Source organism: Dendropsophus ebraccatus, chromosome 11, assembly GCF_027789765.1.
Source record: "Dendropsophus ebraccatus isolate aDenEbr1 chromosome 11, aDenEbr1.pat, whole genome shotgun sequence".
NCBI lineage: Eukaryota > Metazoa > Chordata > Amphibia > Anura > Hylidae > Dendropsophus > Dendropsophus ebraccatus.
The window spans coordinates 11,382,800-11,402,888 of NC_091464.1; the positions used below are offsets into that span (position 1 = coordinate 11,382,800).

Here is a 20,089-nt window from a genome sequence, read left to right on the forward strand (position 1 = left end):
CCTATACCATCAGTGGTTTGTACATACATGAACAGATCCTGACTGGGACCAGTTTCCGACCAGCGTAATACAGGGAAACTTCAGCAACTGTATTACCGCGGCAAAATCCAATCCGAAAGCAGCTGGCGGGATATACACTGTCAACTTGAGAGCCAATAAAGTAATGGTAATTGTCTAGAACTTATAGGGAAACCAGGGTAAACGTATGAGCCCACAGGCCCCAATCCTACAGATCTTGTAAAGATTCAGTATCGGCACTCACCATAAATCCTTCATAGTTTTATTGTAGAAAATTCATATCCATCATCAACACAACAGGACGATTCGGTGTTAGCCTGGACAGCTGAGAAAGGCCAACGCCGAAACGTCCTGTTATGTTGATGATGGATATGAATTTTCTACAATAAAACTATGAAGCATTTATAGTGAGTGCCGAGATTGAATCTTTACAGTATTGCTGGAATTTCTTTCCTATTACGTGCACCACCAATAGACACAGAAGTGCCGTCTTTAGGGTACGTTCACACTTACCAGATACGCAGCGTATTTTCTGCTGCGGATCCGATGCAGATCCGCAGCAGATTTCATTTAAATAACTGAACACAGCTCTAAATCTGCACCATTAAATCTGCTGCGGATCCTGTAGGTGTGAACGCACCCTAAGACTCTTTTTACCAATCCTACAGATGTCTCTATCCTTTTGTGTCATCTGCCTGGATAGTCACAAAAGGAAAAAAAAAAGAAAAATTACCATGATGTTGACTTACGTAGAAGAATATTCCGCTACAGGTACACTTTAATGGTGCGTTCACACCTACAGGATCTGCAGCTGATTTTCTGCAGCAGATTTCAGTTAAATAACTGAACACAGCATCAGATTTGATGCTGTGTTCAGTTATTTAACTGAAATCTGCTGCAGAAAATCAGCTGCAGATCCTGTAGGTGTGAACGCACCCTAAGGGTATAAACCCACACACCGTATAAGCAGCGTATTTACTGCTGCGATACGCAGCAAATACGCAGCAAACACGCAGCAAATACGCAGCAAAAACGCAGCAGATTATATCTAAATAACTGAACACAGCATCAAATCTGTACCAACAAATCTGCTGCGTATTTGCTGCGTATTTGTTGCGTATCTGCTGTGTATACGGTGTGTGGGTTTGTACCCTAAAGAAATTTTTTTTCTTTTTTATCGCTGTTCAAATCCTGCGTGCGTTTAGGTCACCGCTCCTCTGTTTTTAGGTCGATTGAAAGATGGAACTTACGCTCCCCAGTGCATGTCTATGGGAGAGACGGATTTCCGGACTTCAATCAACATGGAGACGAAAGAGCAGTGACGTGAACACGCGCGGGATTAGAACGATGCCGCAGGACTGGAACAAAGCTGTGCCGTAGGACACCGATCGTCGCTGGTGAGTATACGCGCCATTGTGCAGTGGGGGTGGGGTGAAATTAAAAAAAAAAAAAAAAAGCTCTAAGCTGACCAAACCCAGGAAGTCCCCGTCCTCTGTGCAGTCACACAAGGAAAGACACCTGTCCATCATGTAGGTTGTATATCAGCTGAGGGGAATGATATTAGTAACTTTTGCTAATTCTATTCTCAGCTCTGCAGCTTGCCAGGAGACAATGCTCTTTGTTATGTAACAATTCAGTCAGTGTGTGGTTACAGAGGTTCTGGTGCTGTGTGACAGGAGAGCCGACCATACAATGCAAGCACCTTTAGGATTCTCTGCAACTGAATGTGGACACGCAGCAGCTGTACACATACGCAGTGAAGGGAAACACCTAGTGGCCATATGTATAACGTTAATTTAAACATAGAAAACTTTATTTTATTATTATTGTTGCAAAACTCCTTGTGATGACAACCACTGTTGACTTCTTGAAAGAAAAAAATTGTGACAGTGCCTCTTTAATATCTAATGTCTCAAGCTATTTTTCCCGGAAAGGGTTAATCCAACCTCTGGCAACTAAAGAGAAAGTTGACAGTAAGCAGACTGAAGGGGCGGAGGGATTAAACACTCTGAGATCCATCGGCCTGTGATATTCTCCGACCCCCACATGAAGTCAGGAGTGAATTAAACTGCTTGGGATTTATTCCCTTGTTGGAGAATAGATTTGAGGTCATTTGTAGGATGCGGATTAGAAGGTCTATCAGTGTGTACGGATGAGTATACAGGAGTGCAGTGCAGAAGATCCGCGGGATCCGCTCCATCCTGGGCTCTTCCAGAACATTACATCCAGCTATGGGCTCCATGCCAGGCAGCAATGACCTCATCGGAGAGCCGCAGCGATGCAGCATCCCCATCCTCCAGGTCACCTCATACATTTCCAGCATATTTCTTATATTGGTTACTGGGACATCGGACATTAAAGCTGCATAATAAACCAGAGGACTATAAGGAAGATAAACCTGTCAGACTGCAGGATCTTCTGGGTGTTCCACACACCTTCACTAGCTGACAGTCAGCTCTCCTGTCCTTCCCATACAGCAGGGGCGAGTGTCCCTATGTTCTCTATGGGAAAGGGAGAGGTAAGCCAAAACCAGAGAAATCAGACTACGGCTTATCTTTCAGAGAACAAAGGGATCGGGCAGTTATTTTTCCATCATGCCAAACAGACATTATCTGTCCATGGACGGTCAGGAGACGAAAGCCCCATAAACTTTATACTGAAAGCCGACAAAAGTATAAAGCAATGGTTGGGAACCTTGGCTCTACAGCTGTTGTAAAACAACAACTCCCATCATGCATGGACAGCCAAAGCTTTAGCTTTGGCTGTCCAGGCATGATGGGAGTTGTAGTTTTGCAACAGCTGGAAAGCCAAGGTTCTCTCCCCCTGGTATAAAGTGTATGGGGACCTTTAAGGCAATCAATAGCCGACAGTTATTTCTCCCCATGCAAAGGCACAGCCGAGCATTCCTGTTTTTCTAAGGGGAGGGGCAAACTGCGGCCAGGCGGCTCTGGCTGCAGTTTCTCTCTTTAAGAACAAAGGGGTAGGGCAGTGATTTTTCTTCGCGAACCTTATCCACACTGACATCATCGGTCAGGAAAGCCCTGTATAAAACTTATACTAACGGCTTAATCTGCCACAAGCCGACAAAGGATTTCACTGGGGACAAAAGGGGTTAACTTACTGTGGAAAACTTCCATTACTAATCTCATTACTAACACTCATTCACCCCATGATACAAGGGCCTTTACTGGCATCATGGTATGGCCAGTGACCACTGTAAGCGGGTGATGCTTTCTCTACAGCAGGGGTGGGGAACCTTTTCCATGTCGAGGGCCGGTCGGGCATTTATAAAATCATTCGAGGGCCGCATACCGTGCGCAGCAGGGTAGCGTGGGTTTGCAGCACCCGGGGCAAGGCAAAGTATTGTTCCCCTAATGCCCCTGCTATTGTAGTTAACCCTCTGTGATGCCCCTTGTACCTGATGTGAATCCTTAGTGATACCCTGTAGCCTGAGTTAACCCCCCAGTCATGTCCCTGGTAGCCTAATTACCCCCCCCCCCACACACACAATGATGCCTCTAGTAGGCCTAGTTAATCCCCCCAGTTATGTCCCTGCTAGCCTAGTTAATACCCCCAGTCATGTCCCTGGTAGCCTAGTTAACCCCTCAGTCATGTCCCTGGTGGCCTTCTTAACCCCCTCAGTCATGTCCCTGGTGGCCTAGTTAACCCCTCAGTCATGTCCCTGGTGGCCTTCTTAACCCCCTCAGTCATGTCCCTGGTGGCCTAGTTAACCCCCTCAGTCATGTCCCTGGTGGCCTAGTTAACCCCCCAGTCATGTCCCTGGTGGCCTAATTAACCCCCCAGTCATGTCCCTGGTGGCCTAGTTAACCCCCCAGTCATGTCCCTGGTGGCCTAGTTAACCCCCCAGTCATGTCCCTGGTGGCCTAGTTAACCCCCCAGTCATGTCCCTGGTGGCCTTCTTAACCTCCCAGTCAGGTCCCTGGTGGCCTTCTTAACCTCCCAGTCAGGTCCCCGGTGGCCTTCTTAACCCCCCAGTCAGGTCCCCGGTGGCCTTCTTAACCCCCCAGTCAGGTCCCCGGTGGCCTTCTTAACCCCCCAGTCAGGTCCCCGGTGGCCTTCTTAACCCCCCAGTCAGGTCCCTGGTGGCCTTCTTAACCCCCCCACCCCCCCCCCCCCCCCCAGTCATGTCCCTGGTGGCCTAGTTAATCCCCAGTGCCTGCCCCAAATAAAAAAAAATAAACATCCCACTCACCTTTCCTCCGCTCCCACGCTATCCAGGTCCTCTTCTCCCTCCTCTCTTCTGTGCCGGTCTTCTCCTGCAGGCGGCGCGCGGTGAAATGACGTCATCGCGCGCGGCCCGCAGGAGTCACAAGACGTGCGCCGCTCTGTTGGGGAAGGAGCCGGCACAGACACAGGAAGATGCTGTGTATGCCGGCTCCTGCCTCACCACCGCGGCGCACATGACAGGAGAGCCGCAAACCGCAGAAGACGTGTGCCGCTCTGGAGGAGAAGGAGCCGGCATACACAGCGTCCTCCTGTGTCTGGTAACTGTCACAGACACAGGAGGAAGCTGTGAATGCCGGCTCCTTCTCCTCCAGAGCAGCGCATGTCACAGGGGTGCCACGGGCCGCATCCGGAGGTGTCAGGGGCCGGATGCGGCCCGCGGGCCGGAGGTTCCCCACCCCTGCTCTACAGTGATGGGGCCTACGTTACTGCCAGAAGATTCTGAGGATTCCCTATAACTCAGACAGGAATGCCGTATATGACTAGGTTGCCTTTTTAAAAACATTTTTTAAACTGTACTGTCAGTTTAAAAAAAAAAAAAAAAAAAAAAGCCCAATTTTTATGTAAAAAAATATGTAAAAAATGTCAAAATATGTAAAAAAAAAAAAAAAAAAAACACCAAATTTTTCAAGCCAATTGATAAATCTGCCCCCGAGCGTTTCCTGAAAAATACTATTAATAGAGCAAAATAAATTTACAGGAATTTATGACCAGAAGTATCAAAGCTTGAACCCTCCACCAGAACAAACGACTTCGCCGCACGGTTTCTGTTTCTTCACTAATTTGGTCTGGAACGTACCAAGTCAAGTAAGAAAAGTCAGGAAACGTGTGTTTTATTTCTCGGCGCTCGCTCTGGGCTTTACAAGTCACACATTCTTCCCCTTTTTTGGTTTCAAACACATCCAGGAAGTCGACAAAAACCCCATTATTTAAGATCAACAGCAACTAAGCTCAAAAACCTTGTTAAGGTCATCTACCCAGCATAATACAGGTCCTGTGGAATGGGAGGGGCCCAGGAGACATGAGCCAGCCAGGACAGCTCTTTCTCTTAAAGGGAACGCATCGCCTAAATTTTCTTTTACGGATTAGTCAGATACAAAAAATTGTTCTTCTATTCAAATCAGTTTTTTTTATTTTACTTTTTGTATTGTTCATTATTAAGGGGGCTTCCATATTGCTCTGCTGAGTTGCATTTAGTTTACAGCAAGACTCATGGACATAGACAGCAATAGACAGAGTTTGTCCCTTTGAGATGAATGTGAAACACATCATTCACATATTTTCCCAGACTCTCTAGGGCTGTATCCAACTTCTTTAGCAATTATTAATAGCCACTATGTGTAATGGGGCCTTAATAGAGTCTGACCATTGCCACCTTGGTGCTGGGTGACGAGAATAGTATCATATTTCATAACCGCATGATTTACTTGGAGGACAACTCCAGTCTCCAATGGAACGGCACACTTTGTTACAGCGAGTAAGCATCACTAATGATAAAATACACAAGCTTCTCTGGATGGATGAAAGATGATATAACGTCCTTCCATATTTTAGTGTCCGACGTCATATCTGGTGACAAAGGACTACACTAATGTCCTCTATGTCTATTAGCCTGTGACTGCACAACTCCACCAACATCCTGCCCACCTAGGTAAGTCAACACCTTCATCAGATCCATCTTGGCCCCAATTATCTTCCCCCTAATATACAGAATACAAAGCCAGATTTACTTTTACCCCACAATCCTACCCCCACTATACATTTAAAGGGGTAGTTAGCAAAAAAAAAATCTCTTTTGAATCAGCTGGTGTTAGAGATTTGTAATTTACTTCTTTTCAAAAAAAAAAAAACTCAGTCTTCCACTACTTATCAGCTGCTGTATGTCCTGCAGGAAGTGGTGTATTCGCTTCAGTCTGACACAGTGCTCTTTGCTGCCACCTCTGTCCATGACAGGGACTGTCCAGAGCAGCAGCAAATCCCCATAGAAAACCTCTCCTGCTCTGGACAGTTCCTGACATGGACAGAGGTGGCAGCAGAGAGCACTGTGTCAGACTGGAAAGAATACACAACTTCCTGCAGGACATACAGCAACTGAAAAGTACTGGAAGACTGGAGATTTTTTAAGATAAGTAAATTACAAATAGAGAGCTGCTAGGGATACATACTATGTGCATATATCTGTGTGACTATATATCACATACACACCCATTGCACTGGCTGCAGGGTCACTTCGGTAATAACCGGGCAGATATTAGACATGCATATATAGTCATACTTACCTGCAGGCATCCTCTGATCAGATCACCAGAAATGTAACAATAAATGCTGATCAGTCACCATTATAGTGAATGGCAGAGATTTATATTCCCATCAGGTGGTTTCTGCAGGTATATGTAAAGCTCAGGCCGCTGTGGTGTCTTATACAGAGCCCGGGCCGCTGTGGTGACTTATACAGAGCCCAGGCAACTGTGGTGACCTATACAGAGCCCAGGCCGCTGTGGTGACTTATACAGAGCCCGGGCCGCTGTGGTGTCTTATACAGAGCTCGGGCCGCTGTGGTGACCTATACAGAGCCCGGGCCGCTGCGGTGTCTTATACAGAGCCCGGGCCGCTGTGGTAACTTATACAGAGCCGGGGCCGCTGCGGTGACCTATACAGAGCCCGGGGCCGCTGTGGTAACTTATACAGAGCCCTAGCCGCTGCGGTGTCTTATACAGAGCCCTGGGCGGTGTGGTGACTTATACAGAGCCCGGGCCGCTGCGGTGACCTATACAGAGCCCGGGCCGCTGCGGTGTCTTATACAGAGCCTGGGCCGCTGCGGTGTCTCATACAGAGCCCTGGGCGGTGTGGTGACTTATACAGAGCCCGGGCCGCTGCGGTGTCTTATACAGAGCCTGGGCCGCTGCGGTGTCTCATACAGAGCCCTGGGCGGTGTGGTGACTTATACAGAGCCCGGGCCGCTGCGGTGGCTTATACAGAGCCTGGGCCGCTGCGGTGTCTCATACAGAGCCCTGGGCGGTGTGGTGACTTATACAGAGCCCAGGCCGCTGCGGTGTCTTATACAGAGCCCTGGGCGGTGTGGTGACTTATACAGAGCCCGGGCCGCTGCGGTGTCTTATACAGAGCCTGGGCCGCTGCGGTGTCTCATACAGAGCCCTGGGCGGTGTGGTGACTTATACAGAGCCCGGGCCGCTGCGGTGTCTTATACAGAGCCCAGGCCGCTGTGGTGACCTATACAGAGCCCAGGCCGCTGTGGTGACCTATACAGAGCCCGGGCCGCTGCGGTGTCTTATACAGAGCCCGGGCCGCTGCGGTGTCTTATACAGAGCCTGGGCCGCTGTGGTGACTTATACAGAGCCCGGGCCGCTGTGGTGACTTATACAGAGCCCTGGCCGCTGCGGTGACCTATACAGAGCCCTGGGCGGTGTGGTGACTTATACAGAGCCCTGGGCGGTGTGGTTTCTTATACAGAGCCCAGGCCGCTGCGGTGTCTTATACAGAGCCCGGGCCGCTGCGGTGTCTTATACAGAGCCCTGGGCGGTGTGGTGACTTATACAGAGCCCTGGGCGGTGTGGTTTCTTATACAGAGCCCTGGGCGGTGTGGTGACTTATACAGAGCCCTGGCCGGCCTAACCTGCCACACTGCTCACAACACATTGGGGGAGATTTATCAAACATGGTGTACAGTACAACTGGCTCAGTCGCCGCTAGCAACCAATCAGATTCCACCTTTCATTCCTTACAGCCTCTTTGGAAAATGAAAGGTGGAATCTGATTGGTTGCTAGGGGCAACTGAGCCAGTTTCTCTTTACACCATGTTTGATAAATCTCCCCTTGGTGTTCCTGACTCCACGTTCTTCTTTGTTGTTTGTGGTAAATTTAGTTATCCTGTGAGTCTATGCTGGGCAGCCACATGCTGTGAGGTTAGCGGCAGAGGATGGAACAGAGCTCCGCAACACCGTATTAATTTGCACGTGAAAAGCCGGGGGTTATATCTACTTTAAGGTCCTTAAGGTTTCCTCTCCCCCCTGTCCACTTTATAAGCTGGTGTGTAACTCATCCCTTCTTGCTACTGCTGTCTGTAATACTAAGAGAGCAGAAATGCACCAGTCAGATATATCCAGTTTATCTCATCTTTATCCAAGGAGGACATTTTTAATAAAAACTATTTACAAAAGAAAGGAAAAAAACAAAAACAAAAAAAACAAAACATAAAAGTGTCAATAGCGATTACACTACATTTACATCATATGTATTTACTATCTGCAAGAAACTTTCCTGAGGTTTGATTTATTTATCAGATGTGATTAAAGGGGGTTGTCACCTGCCCAGTGCCATAACTTATACCCCTGGGGAAGCTAAGTACTGGATAGTAGATTATGTGTGGAGAAAGAGCAGGCAGAAAGGGCTGGCAGATCATTTGGTAACATATGAGCCACCATTCCTCACTGCAGTAAGCCAATGCGAATATGGGGGGGGGGGGGGTATATAGATTTGTAATTTACTTCTATTTAAAAAGATTCAGTCTTCCAGTACTTATCAGCTGCTGTATGTCCTGCAGGAAGTGGTGTATTCTCTCCAGTCTGACACAGTGCTCTCTGCTGCCACCTCTGTCCATGTCAGAAACTGTCCAGAGCAGGAGAGGATTTCTATGGGGATTTGCTGCTGCTCTGGACAGTTCCTGACATGAACAGAGGTGGCAGAAGAGAGCACTGTGTCATACTGAAACACAGCAGGACATACAGCTGCTGATAAGTACTGGAAGACTTGAGATTTTTAAACATAAGTAAATTACAAATCTATATAACTTTGTAAAAAAATACCTTCTTCCTCTTTAAAAATGTGGCTATAATAAGTCGCTACTATAGTTGTGGTGGCGGTTATTATAGATGAGTGCCCATCAGTCACCCTCTGAGCACTTGTAGCAGCACTTTCCTTCTCTCCGTGACAAGACTGACCCAGTTCCATTGTGTTCTGTGGAGAAGAGCGTGACCCTGTGGTTCTCCCAGCTACAAATGGAATGTCAGGAATCCCATCGGCCTCTGTACGAAACATCTGCTGTTTACTAGAATGGTCAGGAAGAGACATATGCCAGATACCGGTACAGCACAGCGCCGCTGGCCCCTCCTCATGTGCACGGCCTGGCTTGTATTAAACAGGACAAAAAAAATGTCAGATCTGTCTTCTGAAATCCTGTGTCCCTGGCTCATGTAATAGAGGAGATCTGCATCAGACGAGACAAGTGTGAACAGTACACACCCAGATAAGAGGAAGGTGCGAGGTAAGGACAGCTACAGACCTCTAATAGGGGGGTGGGGAACCTCAGCTCTCCGGCAAAACTACAACTCCCATCATGCCTGCAAAGCTAAAGCTGAAAATGTCATAGTAATGAAAAATATAACCCTGCACAATGTAGACAAAAGCAACAGACTTTACATTGTGCGGGCTTCATCCAGGAATGGCAGACAGCAGATCCATCAGGAATAGTCAGTAATCCGGAATAAAATTATTATATCGATGAGATCAATGAAGCCATGCGGTCATTCTCACCTGCCCGGATGGGGAACATGACACCTAGAGATAGTATATATATATTTATTTAGTGATTTTGACACTTATCTAGGTGTCATGTTCCCTATCCTGGCAAGGGATAATGATAGATAGATAGGAGATAAGATAGGAGATAGGAGATGAGATAGATAGATAGGAGATAGATAGATAGGAGATAGATAGATAGGAGATAGATAGATAGGAGATAGATAGATAGGAGATAGATAGATAGGAGATAGATAGATAGGAGATAGATAGATAGATAGGAGATAGATAGATAGGAGATAGATAGATAGGAGATAGATAGATAGGAGATAGATAGATAGGAGATAGATAGATAGGAGATAGATAGATAGATAGATAGATAGGAGATAGATAGATAGATAGATAGGAGATAGATAGATAGATAGATAGGAGATAGATAGATAGGAGATAGATAGATAGGAGATAGATAGATAGATAGGAGATAGATAGATAGGAGATAGATAGATAGGAGATAGATAGATAGGAGATAGATAGATAGATAGATAGATAGATAGATAGATAGATAGGAGATATATAGATAGATAGATCGATAGATAGGAGATAGATAGATAGGAGATAGATAGATAGGAGATAGATAGATAGATAGGAGATAGATAGATAGGAGATAGATAGATAGATAGGAGATAGATAGATAGATAGGAGATAGATAGATAGGAGATAGATAGATAGGAGATAGATAGATAGGAGATAGATAGATAGATAGGAGATAGATAGATAGGAGATAGATAGATAGGAGATAGATAGATAGGAGATAGATAGATAGGAGATAGATAGATAGGAGATAGATAGATAGGAGATAGATAGATAGGAGATAGATAGATAGATAGGAGATAGATAGATAGGAGATAGATAGGAGATAGATAGATAGGAGATAGATAGATAGATAGATAGATAGATAGGAGATAGATAGATAGATAGGAGATAGATAGATAGGAGATAGATAGATAGGAGATAGATAGATAGATAGATAGATAGATAGGAGATAGATAGATAGATAGGAGATAGATAGATAGGAGATAGATAGATAGGAGATAGATAGATAGATAGATAGATAGGAGATAGATAGATAGATAGGAGATAGATAGATAGGAGATAGATAGATAGGAGATAGATAGATAGGAGATAGATAGATAGATAGGAGATAGATAGATAGGAGATAGATAGATAGGAGATAGATAGATAGGAGATAGATAGATAGGAGATAGATAGATAGGAGATAGATAGATAGGAGATAGATAGATAGGAGATAGATAGATAGGAGATAGATAGATAGATAGGAGATAGATAGATAGGAGATAGATAGATAGGAGATAGATAGATAGGAGATAGATAGATAGATAGATAGATAGGAGATATATAGATAGATAGATCGATAGATAGGAGATAGATAGATAGGAGATAGATAGATAGGAGATAGATAGATAGATAGGAGATAGATAGGAGATAGATAGATAGGAGATAGATAGATAGGAGATAGATAGATAGGAGATAGATAGGTAGATAGATAGATAGATAGATAGATAGATAGATAGATAGATAGATAGATAGATAGATATAGAAGTATATTGACATTCCTGGAGAGTGCGTCTGATCCCCGGCTACTATAATCAGGGTGGCAGGGATATTGCAGTTCCCCACGTGGTGCGGTGACATTACAGCCATGGATAATTTAGCTTCTTCATATTCATTTCTATCTTACTTGAACTGCTGATCTTTGGCGCCGCGCGTCTTGGAAAGGAAGCGCTCGCTGAGTTTTTCTAGGTTACGGGAATAATCCATCTCAATCTCGGCTTTCTTCCTGAAGAAATCCTGCAGGTCCTGAAGAAGCTGGGTGCGCAGATCACACTGCTGATCCAGACATTTCAGCTGCTCCAACAACTGGGCTCGGATCTCTGAGGGAGGAAAGAGGAATGGTTATACTACAGCATAATCTCCCCAATGTAAGTGAATAGTGTAACCACAAATCTGCTAACACAATCTGCTCAAATCTCAAGTCTTCCTGTACTTATCCGCTGCTGTATGTCCTGCAGGAAGTGGTGTATTCTCTCCCGACTGACACAGTGCTCTCTGCTGCCACCTCTGTCCATGTCAGGAACTGTCCAGAGCAGTAGCAAATCTCCATAGAAAACCTCTCCTGCACTAAAGTCAGTGCTTATAGATTTTCTCTTTTGTAATTTGTTCTTAAAAAAAACTAATAAAAACATTGAACCAGAAAACCTCTCCTGCTCTGGACAGTATCTGACATGGACAGAGGTGGCAGCAGAGAGCATTGTGTCAGATTGGAAAGAATACACCACTTCCTGCAGGACATACAGCAGCTGATAAGTACTGAAATGAAATTTTTTAAATAGAAATAAACTACAAATCTGACACCAGACGATTTTTTTTTTCCCCTTGCCAGAGTTCCCCTTTAGAGCAAACCAATCAGGGGGTTCATACTGAGGGTAGGATGTGATAGAGTGGGAGATGCTAAAGTTATATTACATACACATTATGCAATTAAAAAAATATAAAAGCTGAGGAAATCCTGCCGGGACTCCTAAAAGAGTCTGAGAGTACTGAACAAGTCAACAAAATTTGCTATACAATAGCTACTTGGATATAAGAAACTGACTCACTGACACACCACTTCCTGCAGGACATACAGCAGATGATAATTACTGAAGACTGCAGATTTTTAAATAAAAGTAATCTATTTTTTTTTTTGTAATCTAAGTTTTCTGGAGTTGTGCAGGATTAGAAAAACATGGCTGCTTTACAGTAGCCACCCGGATATAACAGACTCAATGAGGGAGATTTATCAAACATGGTGTAAAGTGAAACTGGCTCAGTTGCCCCTAGCAACCAATCAGATTCCACCTTTCATTCCTCACAGACTCTTTGAAAAATGAAAGGTGGAATCTGATTGGTTGCTAGGGGCAAGTGAGCCAGTTTCACTTTACACCATGTTTGATAAGTCTCCCCCAATGACTTCTCTGGGAAAATGTGTGCATGCTTTGTGACCTGCAGAGGAGCTGAGCCAACCTACTGTTTGATCTAGTCTATGCAGCCTGCTAGGGCTGGGCGGTATACCGCAAAAATACCGATACCGTCACTGGCGTCGGTTAACCGACCTCAACTGAGCCAGGACGGTATCTGCGGTATTTTTGTGTTTCCAAAAGAGCTTCTGCACGCAGTCGCGGCCCGGCGTGAGCGCTGCACGTTATGTGCAGGGACGCCGGAATCAGAGCGGGAGGTGGAGGAGCAGCAGGGCCCAGGTGAGAATGCCCGCCCCCGGCACCCGTCCAGTGTGAGCGCCCGCCCTCCCCCTGTCCCGTCCGGCGTCCCTGCACACACAGGACATTAACGTGCAGCGCTCGCCGGGAGGGGGAGTTGGGGGAGCGGCACCAGTCCTGTCCGAGCGCCCTTCTCCTCCGGCCGGCGAGCGCTGCACGTTAATGTCCTGTGTGTGCAGGGACGCCGTTGTGCGCGCGGGAAGTGGAGGAGCAGCAGGGTCCAGGGGAGAATGTTCCTGAGTGATCCTGTCCTGTCCGGCGTCCCTGCACACACAGGACATTAACATGTGCAGCGCTCGCCGGCCGGAGGAGAAGGGCGCTCGGACAGGACTGGTGCCGCTCCCCCAACTCCCCCTCCCGGCGAGCGCTGCACATTAATGTCATGTGTGTGCAGGGACGCCGGTCAGATCTCAAGGTGGAGGAGCATATGCATGCAGCTCCCTGTATACCCATAGACCCCTGCCCGCCCCCCTGTGTACCCATCCACCCCTGGCCGCCCCCCTGTGTACCCATCCACCCCTGGACGCCCCCATGTGTACCCATCCACCCCTGCCCGCCCCCCTGTGTACCCAGCCACCCCTGCCCGCCCCCCTGTGTACCCAGCCACCCCTGCCCGCCCCCCTGTGTACCCATCCACCCCTGCCCGCCCCCCTGTGTACCCAGCCACCCCTGCCCGCCCCCCTGTGTGCCCAGCCACCCCCGGCCCCCCCCCCTGTGTACCCAGCCACCCCTGCCCGCCCCCCTGTGTACCCAGCCACCCCTGCCCGCCCCCCTGTGTACCCATCCACCCCTGCCCGCCCCCCTGTGTACCCATCCACCCCTGCCCGCCCCCCTGTGTACCCATCCACCCCTGCGGGCCCACCTGTGTACCCATCCACCCCTACCCGCCCACCTGTGTACCCATACACCCCTGCCCGCTCCCCTGTGTACCCATCCACCCTTGCCGGCCCCCCTGTGTACCCATCCACCCTTGCCGGACCCCCTGTGTACCCATCCACCCCTGCCGGCCCCCCTGTGTACCCATCCACCCCTGCTGCCCCACTGTGTACCCATCCACCCCTGCCGGCCCCCCTGTGTACCCATCCACCTCTGCCCGCTCCCCTGTGTACCCATACACCCCTGCCCGCCCCCCCCCCCCGTACACCCCTGCCCACCTCCCCGTAGAGAAGATAGATAGATAGGAGATAGATAGATAGGAGATAGATAGATAGATAGATAGATAGGAGATAGATAGATAGATAGATAGGATAGATAGGAGATAGATAGATAGATAGATAGATAGATAGATAGATAGATAGATAGATAGATAGATAGGAGATAGATAGATAGGAGATAGATAGATAGATAGATAGATAGATAGATAGATAGATAGATAGGAGATAGATAGATAGATAGATAGATAGATAGATAGGAGATAGATAGATAGGAGATAGATAGATAGATAGATAGGAGATAGATAGATAGATAGATAGATAGGAGATAGATAGATAGATAGATAGATAGGAGATAGATAGATAGATAGATAGATAGATAGATAGATAGATAGATAGATAGGAGATATAGGAGATAGATAGATAGGAGATATAGGAGATAGATAGATAGAAGATAGATAGATAGATAGATAGATACATAGATAGATAGATAGATAGATAGATAGATAGATAGAAGATAGATAGATAGATAGATAGATAGGAGATAGATAGATAGATAGATAGATAGGAGATAGATAGATAGATAGAGAATAGATAGAATAGATAAAGCAGCAAGAGTCCGCAGCACACTAGCATGTAGTGAAGAGTGGTTCATTCCATCAAATAAGGTGCAGGATACGACGTTTCAATTCACTCCAGAATCATTTTCAAGCATGCTTATCTCTTCACTATATGCTGGTGTGCTGCGGACTCTTGCTGCTTTGTATTTTGGGACCCCCTGCCAAAGGCCTTTCTGTGTTCAGCACCCTCTACTTCAGCCTTGGATGTGCGTCTGTCACGAACGATAGATCGATATCTTTACAGCGTGTCAGTGCAGTGCCATCTACAGCCCCCTATAATGTACGTCCCTGTACTGTCACCTGTATATACTATATATATACCCATCATACATACTGTATATACCCATCATATATACTCTGGGTACCTATAGTACATAGCTATATACCTGTATATACACGTCCTGTAGTGTGCACATAGCTGTATACCTGTATATACACGTCCTGTAGTGTGCACATAGCTGTATACCTGTATATACATGTCCTGTAGTGTGTACCTAGCTTGGGTTGCTGCTCATTGAGTTACTGTACTTTTTTTTAACTTTATTGAAACAAACTATCCCCAGTTTGGCACGGCCGAGTGGGTGTGGCCTGTAAAAGGGGTGTGGCTTACTAAGGGGGCGTGTCATAGTTATCGTCCAATTATCGTTACCGCAGCTACATATGCGATAAACCGCGATATTGATTTAGGCCAATATCGCCCAGCCCTACAGCCTGCCCACCCTTTTTATGTGTTTTTATGGGGGTGGCCATCTGCTTTACAGCAAGACTCATGGACATAGATGACAATAGACAGACTCCGTCCCCTTGAGATGAATATGAAACTGAGCGTCTGCCATTTTACAGGGAGCTGCTATTGTCTCCTCTAGCTTTTGGTGTCACCTGACGCTGCAATGCTGTACAGATCACTTTCCAGCAGCCTCATCTTATCACCACAGAAACATGAAGTAGCTTAGTTTTAGTGAGTATAAAAACTGCAAGATTTCAGGATTATATTATAATATAGATCAGAAAAAAATGTCACCCAAAATTCTTAAAAAATATGTTTAACATAAAAATATTATTTAAAGAAGAAGTCATTTTCTGATGACACTTTCCCTTTAATTCCCTTTAGTACTCGAGGAAAACTAAACTCTAAGCCATATGGCATGTGACTACCGGTGGCTGAAGAAGCTGGATGCAGCCCTAAGGAGTCCTGGAAATCATGGGATACAGCCATAGGCCCAAGGCTATATACACCAGGACCCCCCAGGGCTGCATCCAGCTTCTCCAGTCACTGGTACTCACCCCTTATTAGTTATAGTTATTCCCAGGACAAGCACTATGGCCGGGCTCCAGAATAACGTACCAGGACAGTAACTTACACAGCTTTTATACAGGGGGAAATCCTCTGCAATATATGAATGGGAGGGCCGTCTGCGGTAACCATCACTATTAACGGGTGTGAATATACTCTGGATAACGGGTGTGAATATACTCTGGATAACGGGTGTGAATATACCCTGTATGACGGGCGTGAATATACTCTGTATAACGGGCGTGTATATACTCTGTATAACGGGCGTGTATATACTCTGTATAATGTACGGCCTGTAAGAGTCTGATCACTATCTGTATCTTGCTGTTAGTGGGCCTCTGCTTAGTTCTCTCGCCAATACTTGGAAGCTGGAGACTAAGGACCCAACTACAACAAGCGATTATCGGCCGACTATTGGTTTAATAGCTACTGTTAAAAGGCAGCGATCAGCGGACACACACAAAGTTGTCTGATCATTGTCTTTTCACATGTTATCTATGCTATGCGCTATGGACTACCCAGTTAATAAAAAGATCACCCAGGCCGACATCCCTAGCGGCAACAGCGAGCAAGGAACGAGGAGCAAGTGAGCGCTGATCTGAGATTCCTCTCAGCATCGGCCCATGTAATAGGGGCTTTAGGCCATGTTCACACAACATAAAAATAAGGGCAAAATACGGCAGTTTTTGGATAAATATGGCCTGAAATAACGATCATGTTCTTTATTTCAGGCCCTATTTATTCAAATACAGCTGTATTTTGCCCTTATTTTTTACGATATAGCAATAATTTGCACAATAATTGTCCCGTGTAATAGGGCCCTTATTGTATTCTTTGCTGTCGCTGAGCTCTTCAACCTTAGGGTTGTATTACACGGGCCGATGGGGCCCGATAACACCTGTAAACGAGCAGCGATGTGCTAGATCGTCGCTCGTTTACTGGACCTATTACACGGCCCGATAATCGTTAAACTACATACATTACCTATCCACGTTCCAGGGCTGCTGCGGTTTTCTTCTCCCCGGGTCCCGCTCGCTCTGGCTTCAGAGTGGCCTGTCAGCTGGATAGGTAATGTATATGGTCAGTCGCCGGCAGCGCACCGCTATTAGACGTAGCGGTCCGCGGTCGGCGCCCGACGAAAATAGGTCCAAACCTATATCAGCGATTATCGTGGTCATCGGCTGATCGTTGTATTTATTACATGGAGCGATTATCGTTCTGTGTAATAGTACCCTTACTCCACTCATGGCTGCTGTTGACTCTGATTCAGGGGCCACAAGAGTAAGGGCCCTATTACATGGAGGGATTATTGGCCGAATTAGGCCGATTTGAACGATTATCGCTCCGTGTAATAGAGAGAATGATCAGCTGATGACAATGCTCTTTGTTATGTCCCAATTCAGTCAGTATAATGTCACTGTTGGGTTACAGAGAGTTTGGTGCTGTGTGACAGGAGAGCTGACCGTACAATGCAAACACCTCCAGGTTTCTTTACCACTGTATGTTTACAAGTAGCTAAGGGGGACACCTAGTGACTATATGTATAACACTGGATTTAAATCTTTAAAAAAAAAAAAAAAAAAAAATACAAAAAAATGAGAGAGCATATTCCAAAACTGCAATTACGACCTCTTATTTTTTTTATATATTAAATATTAGCGACAGTGCCTCTTAAGATCTACGGCTAGGCGACTAAGAAAGTTTTAGGAACACAGCTCCACGTAGAATTACAAAACTGATCCACCAAACAAAGAACATTCCCTAGAAGGAAAAAGACGTCCATAAAACCGGCCATAAATGCTCTACAAGACGGCCTTTGGTGCCATAATTCATGTAGTCCACATGGATGACTCAAGCTGACCTCTGTATTGTTTCCTGGCCCTCTGTCAGGCAGACAATAGCGGAGGGCTGCCATTGCCCTGGGTGGGAGCCCCTCTCCTCACTCCTCTAGGTGGGCTGGCTGTACATTGTCTGCGGCACACTCGCTGAAGCAGTAGCAGTGGGTCTCCGAGTGTTCCCACAGCAATGTCAGGAATTTCCTGACCCACTCAGATTTCAATGCAGCAGGGCATAGTGGGGCTCAATACTGCTTTGTTCAGCTGTGCCGAGCCCACAATGCCTGGATTCCTGACAGCCCACAATACCCCGAGCAGCAGACACTCATCCCATGTGCCCTCACAAGTCAGGGCACAGACGTTAACCCCTAACGCGCCCGCTCCCGCCACTGACAACTGCAATTATTACACAGATTTGTTAATACAGCGACTATTGTGTGGAATCTGAAGAAAAGTGAAACCACGTGTGGCGGTCAGAGCGGGGAGCGTCCTTAGGATATCACATTCAGCCACTGACATTTAGGCTCCATAGAAGAAACAATGTGGACGGATTATTCACAATGAAAGGAATTCCTGTGACCAGAGGCCTAAAACTCTGAATTCTGCATTGTATCATGTACTGCGAGCAGACACCTCACACAGTCACGCTGTCTCCGATACCGAAGCCAAAAACACTCCAAGAGACAAAATGGACGACCTTCCACTTCTCAACACCAATCTGGACTTCGGAAACCAAGACCACATTGGTTTCATCCTCTGTATGAAAATGAAGGGTGCACTTAAAGGGGTTATCCAGTGCTACAAAAACATGGCCAATTTTTCCATTCTCTTGTCTCCAGATTGGGTGGAGTTTGGGCCTCAGTTCTATTGAAGTAAATGGAGCTTAATTGCAAATCACACCTGAACTGGAGACAAGAGAGGGGAAAAAGTGGCCATGTTTTTGTAGCGCTGGATAACCCCTTTAAAGTAGAGGAACAGTAAAAGTACGGGCTATATAAAGGATGGAAGCGAAAGTCCAGGGGACGTCTAAAAGTGGACCATGAGGTAGCGATGATGGAGCAATGATCACCAAGACCAGGACAGACTAGGGTTAAAAGGGTACTCGGGTGTTTCAAATCAACTGGTGTCAGAAAGTTCTATAGATTTGCAATTTACTTCTATTTAAAAATCTCAAGTCTTCCAGTATTTATCAGCTGCAGGAAGTGGTGTATTTTTTCCAGTCTGACACAGTGCTCTCTGCTGCCACCTCTGTCCATGTCAGGAACTGTCCAGAGCAGGAGAGGTTTTCTATGGGGTTTTACTGCTGCTCTGGACAGTTCCTGACATGGACAGAGGTGGCAGCAGAGAGCACTGTGTCAGACTGGAAAGAATACACCACTTCCTGCAGGACATACAGCAGCTGATAAGTACTGAAAGATTGGAGATTTATAAACAGTACAAATCTATCTATCTATAGACCAGGTGATATGAAAAACGTGAAATATTATTGGGGGAATTTATCGATGTTTGTACTAGAAAGCTAGTGTACAAAAACAAAAAAAAAATAAAAATAAAAAGAAACACAAATCTTTGCACAATGCTCTCTATTAGTATTCTAGAACAGTCATCAGACCAGCAAACCAAACATCTAATCGTCCAGGAAACTCCATGATGTGGGATTTTATGGAGAGAGGTGATGGCTGAGATAATACAGAGAAGGCGTTGTTTCTGTGCGGAGGAGATCTCGCTAAGGTCATAGAGAGCTAATAATAATAAGAGCTAGACCGCCGCTAAAGACTAGCCGCATATCCGCAGGGAAGACAAAAGATATGCTACATCAGGATAATACTGGAGGGAAGGAACAAAAGATTAATAAAAAGGAGCAGTCGTGTATATTTCATGGAGGAGGAAGGGCCGACATGTTTCTATCTGTATTGGCTCATTGTCAGGGGCGTCGGGGATAAGATACACTTCCTGTAGGAGAGGCCTAGCAGAAAGCAGCTCCATTCCCCACAACAATAAATGTCTTATAGGACTAAAAACAAAAACTTGGGCTAGGGCTAAACTTCCAGTTTTG

The 20,089-nt window shown here is 46.1% G+C and overlaps 1 protein-coding gene across 2 annotated transcripts in view; it reads right to left on the bottom strand.

The window, feature by feature from the left end:
- The window catches only part of SRGAP2 (SLIT-ROBO Rho GTPase activating protein 2), a 106,416-nt gene that overhangs the window by 47,567 nt on the left and 38,760 nt on the right, over positions 1 to 20,089 (bottom strand). Inside the window, exon 3 of one of the 2 annotated variants that reach the window (XM_069946268.1) lies at positions 11,558 to 11,750. In XM_069946268.1, coding sequence (XP_069802369.1) covers positions 11,558 to 11,750 — 193 coding nt within the window. Of the gene's footprint in view, positions 1 to 4,231; positions 4,458 to 11,557; positions 11,751 to 20,089 lie in introns of those variants that run through there. The other variant, XM_069946269.1, reaches the window with a different exon arrangement.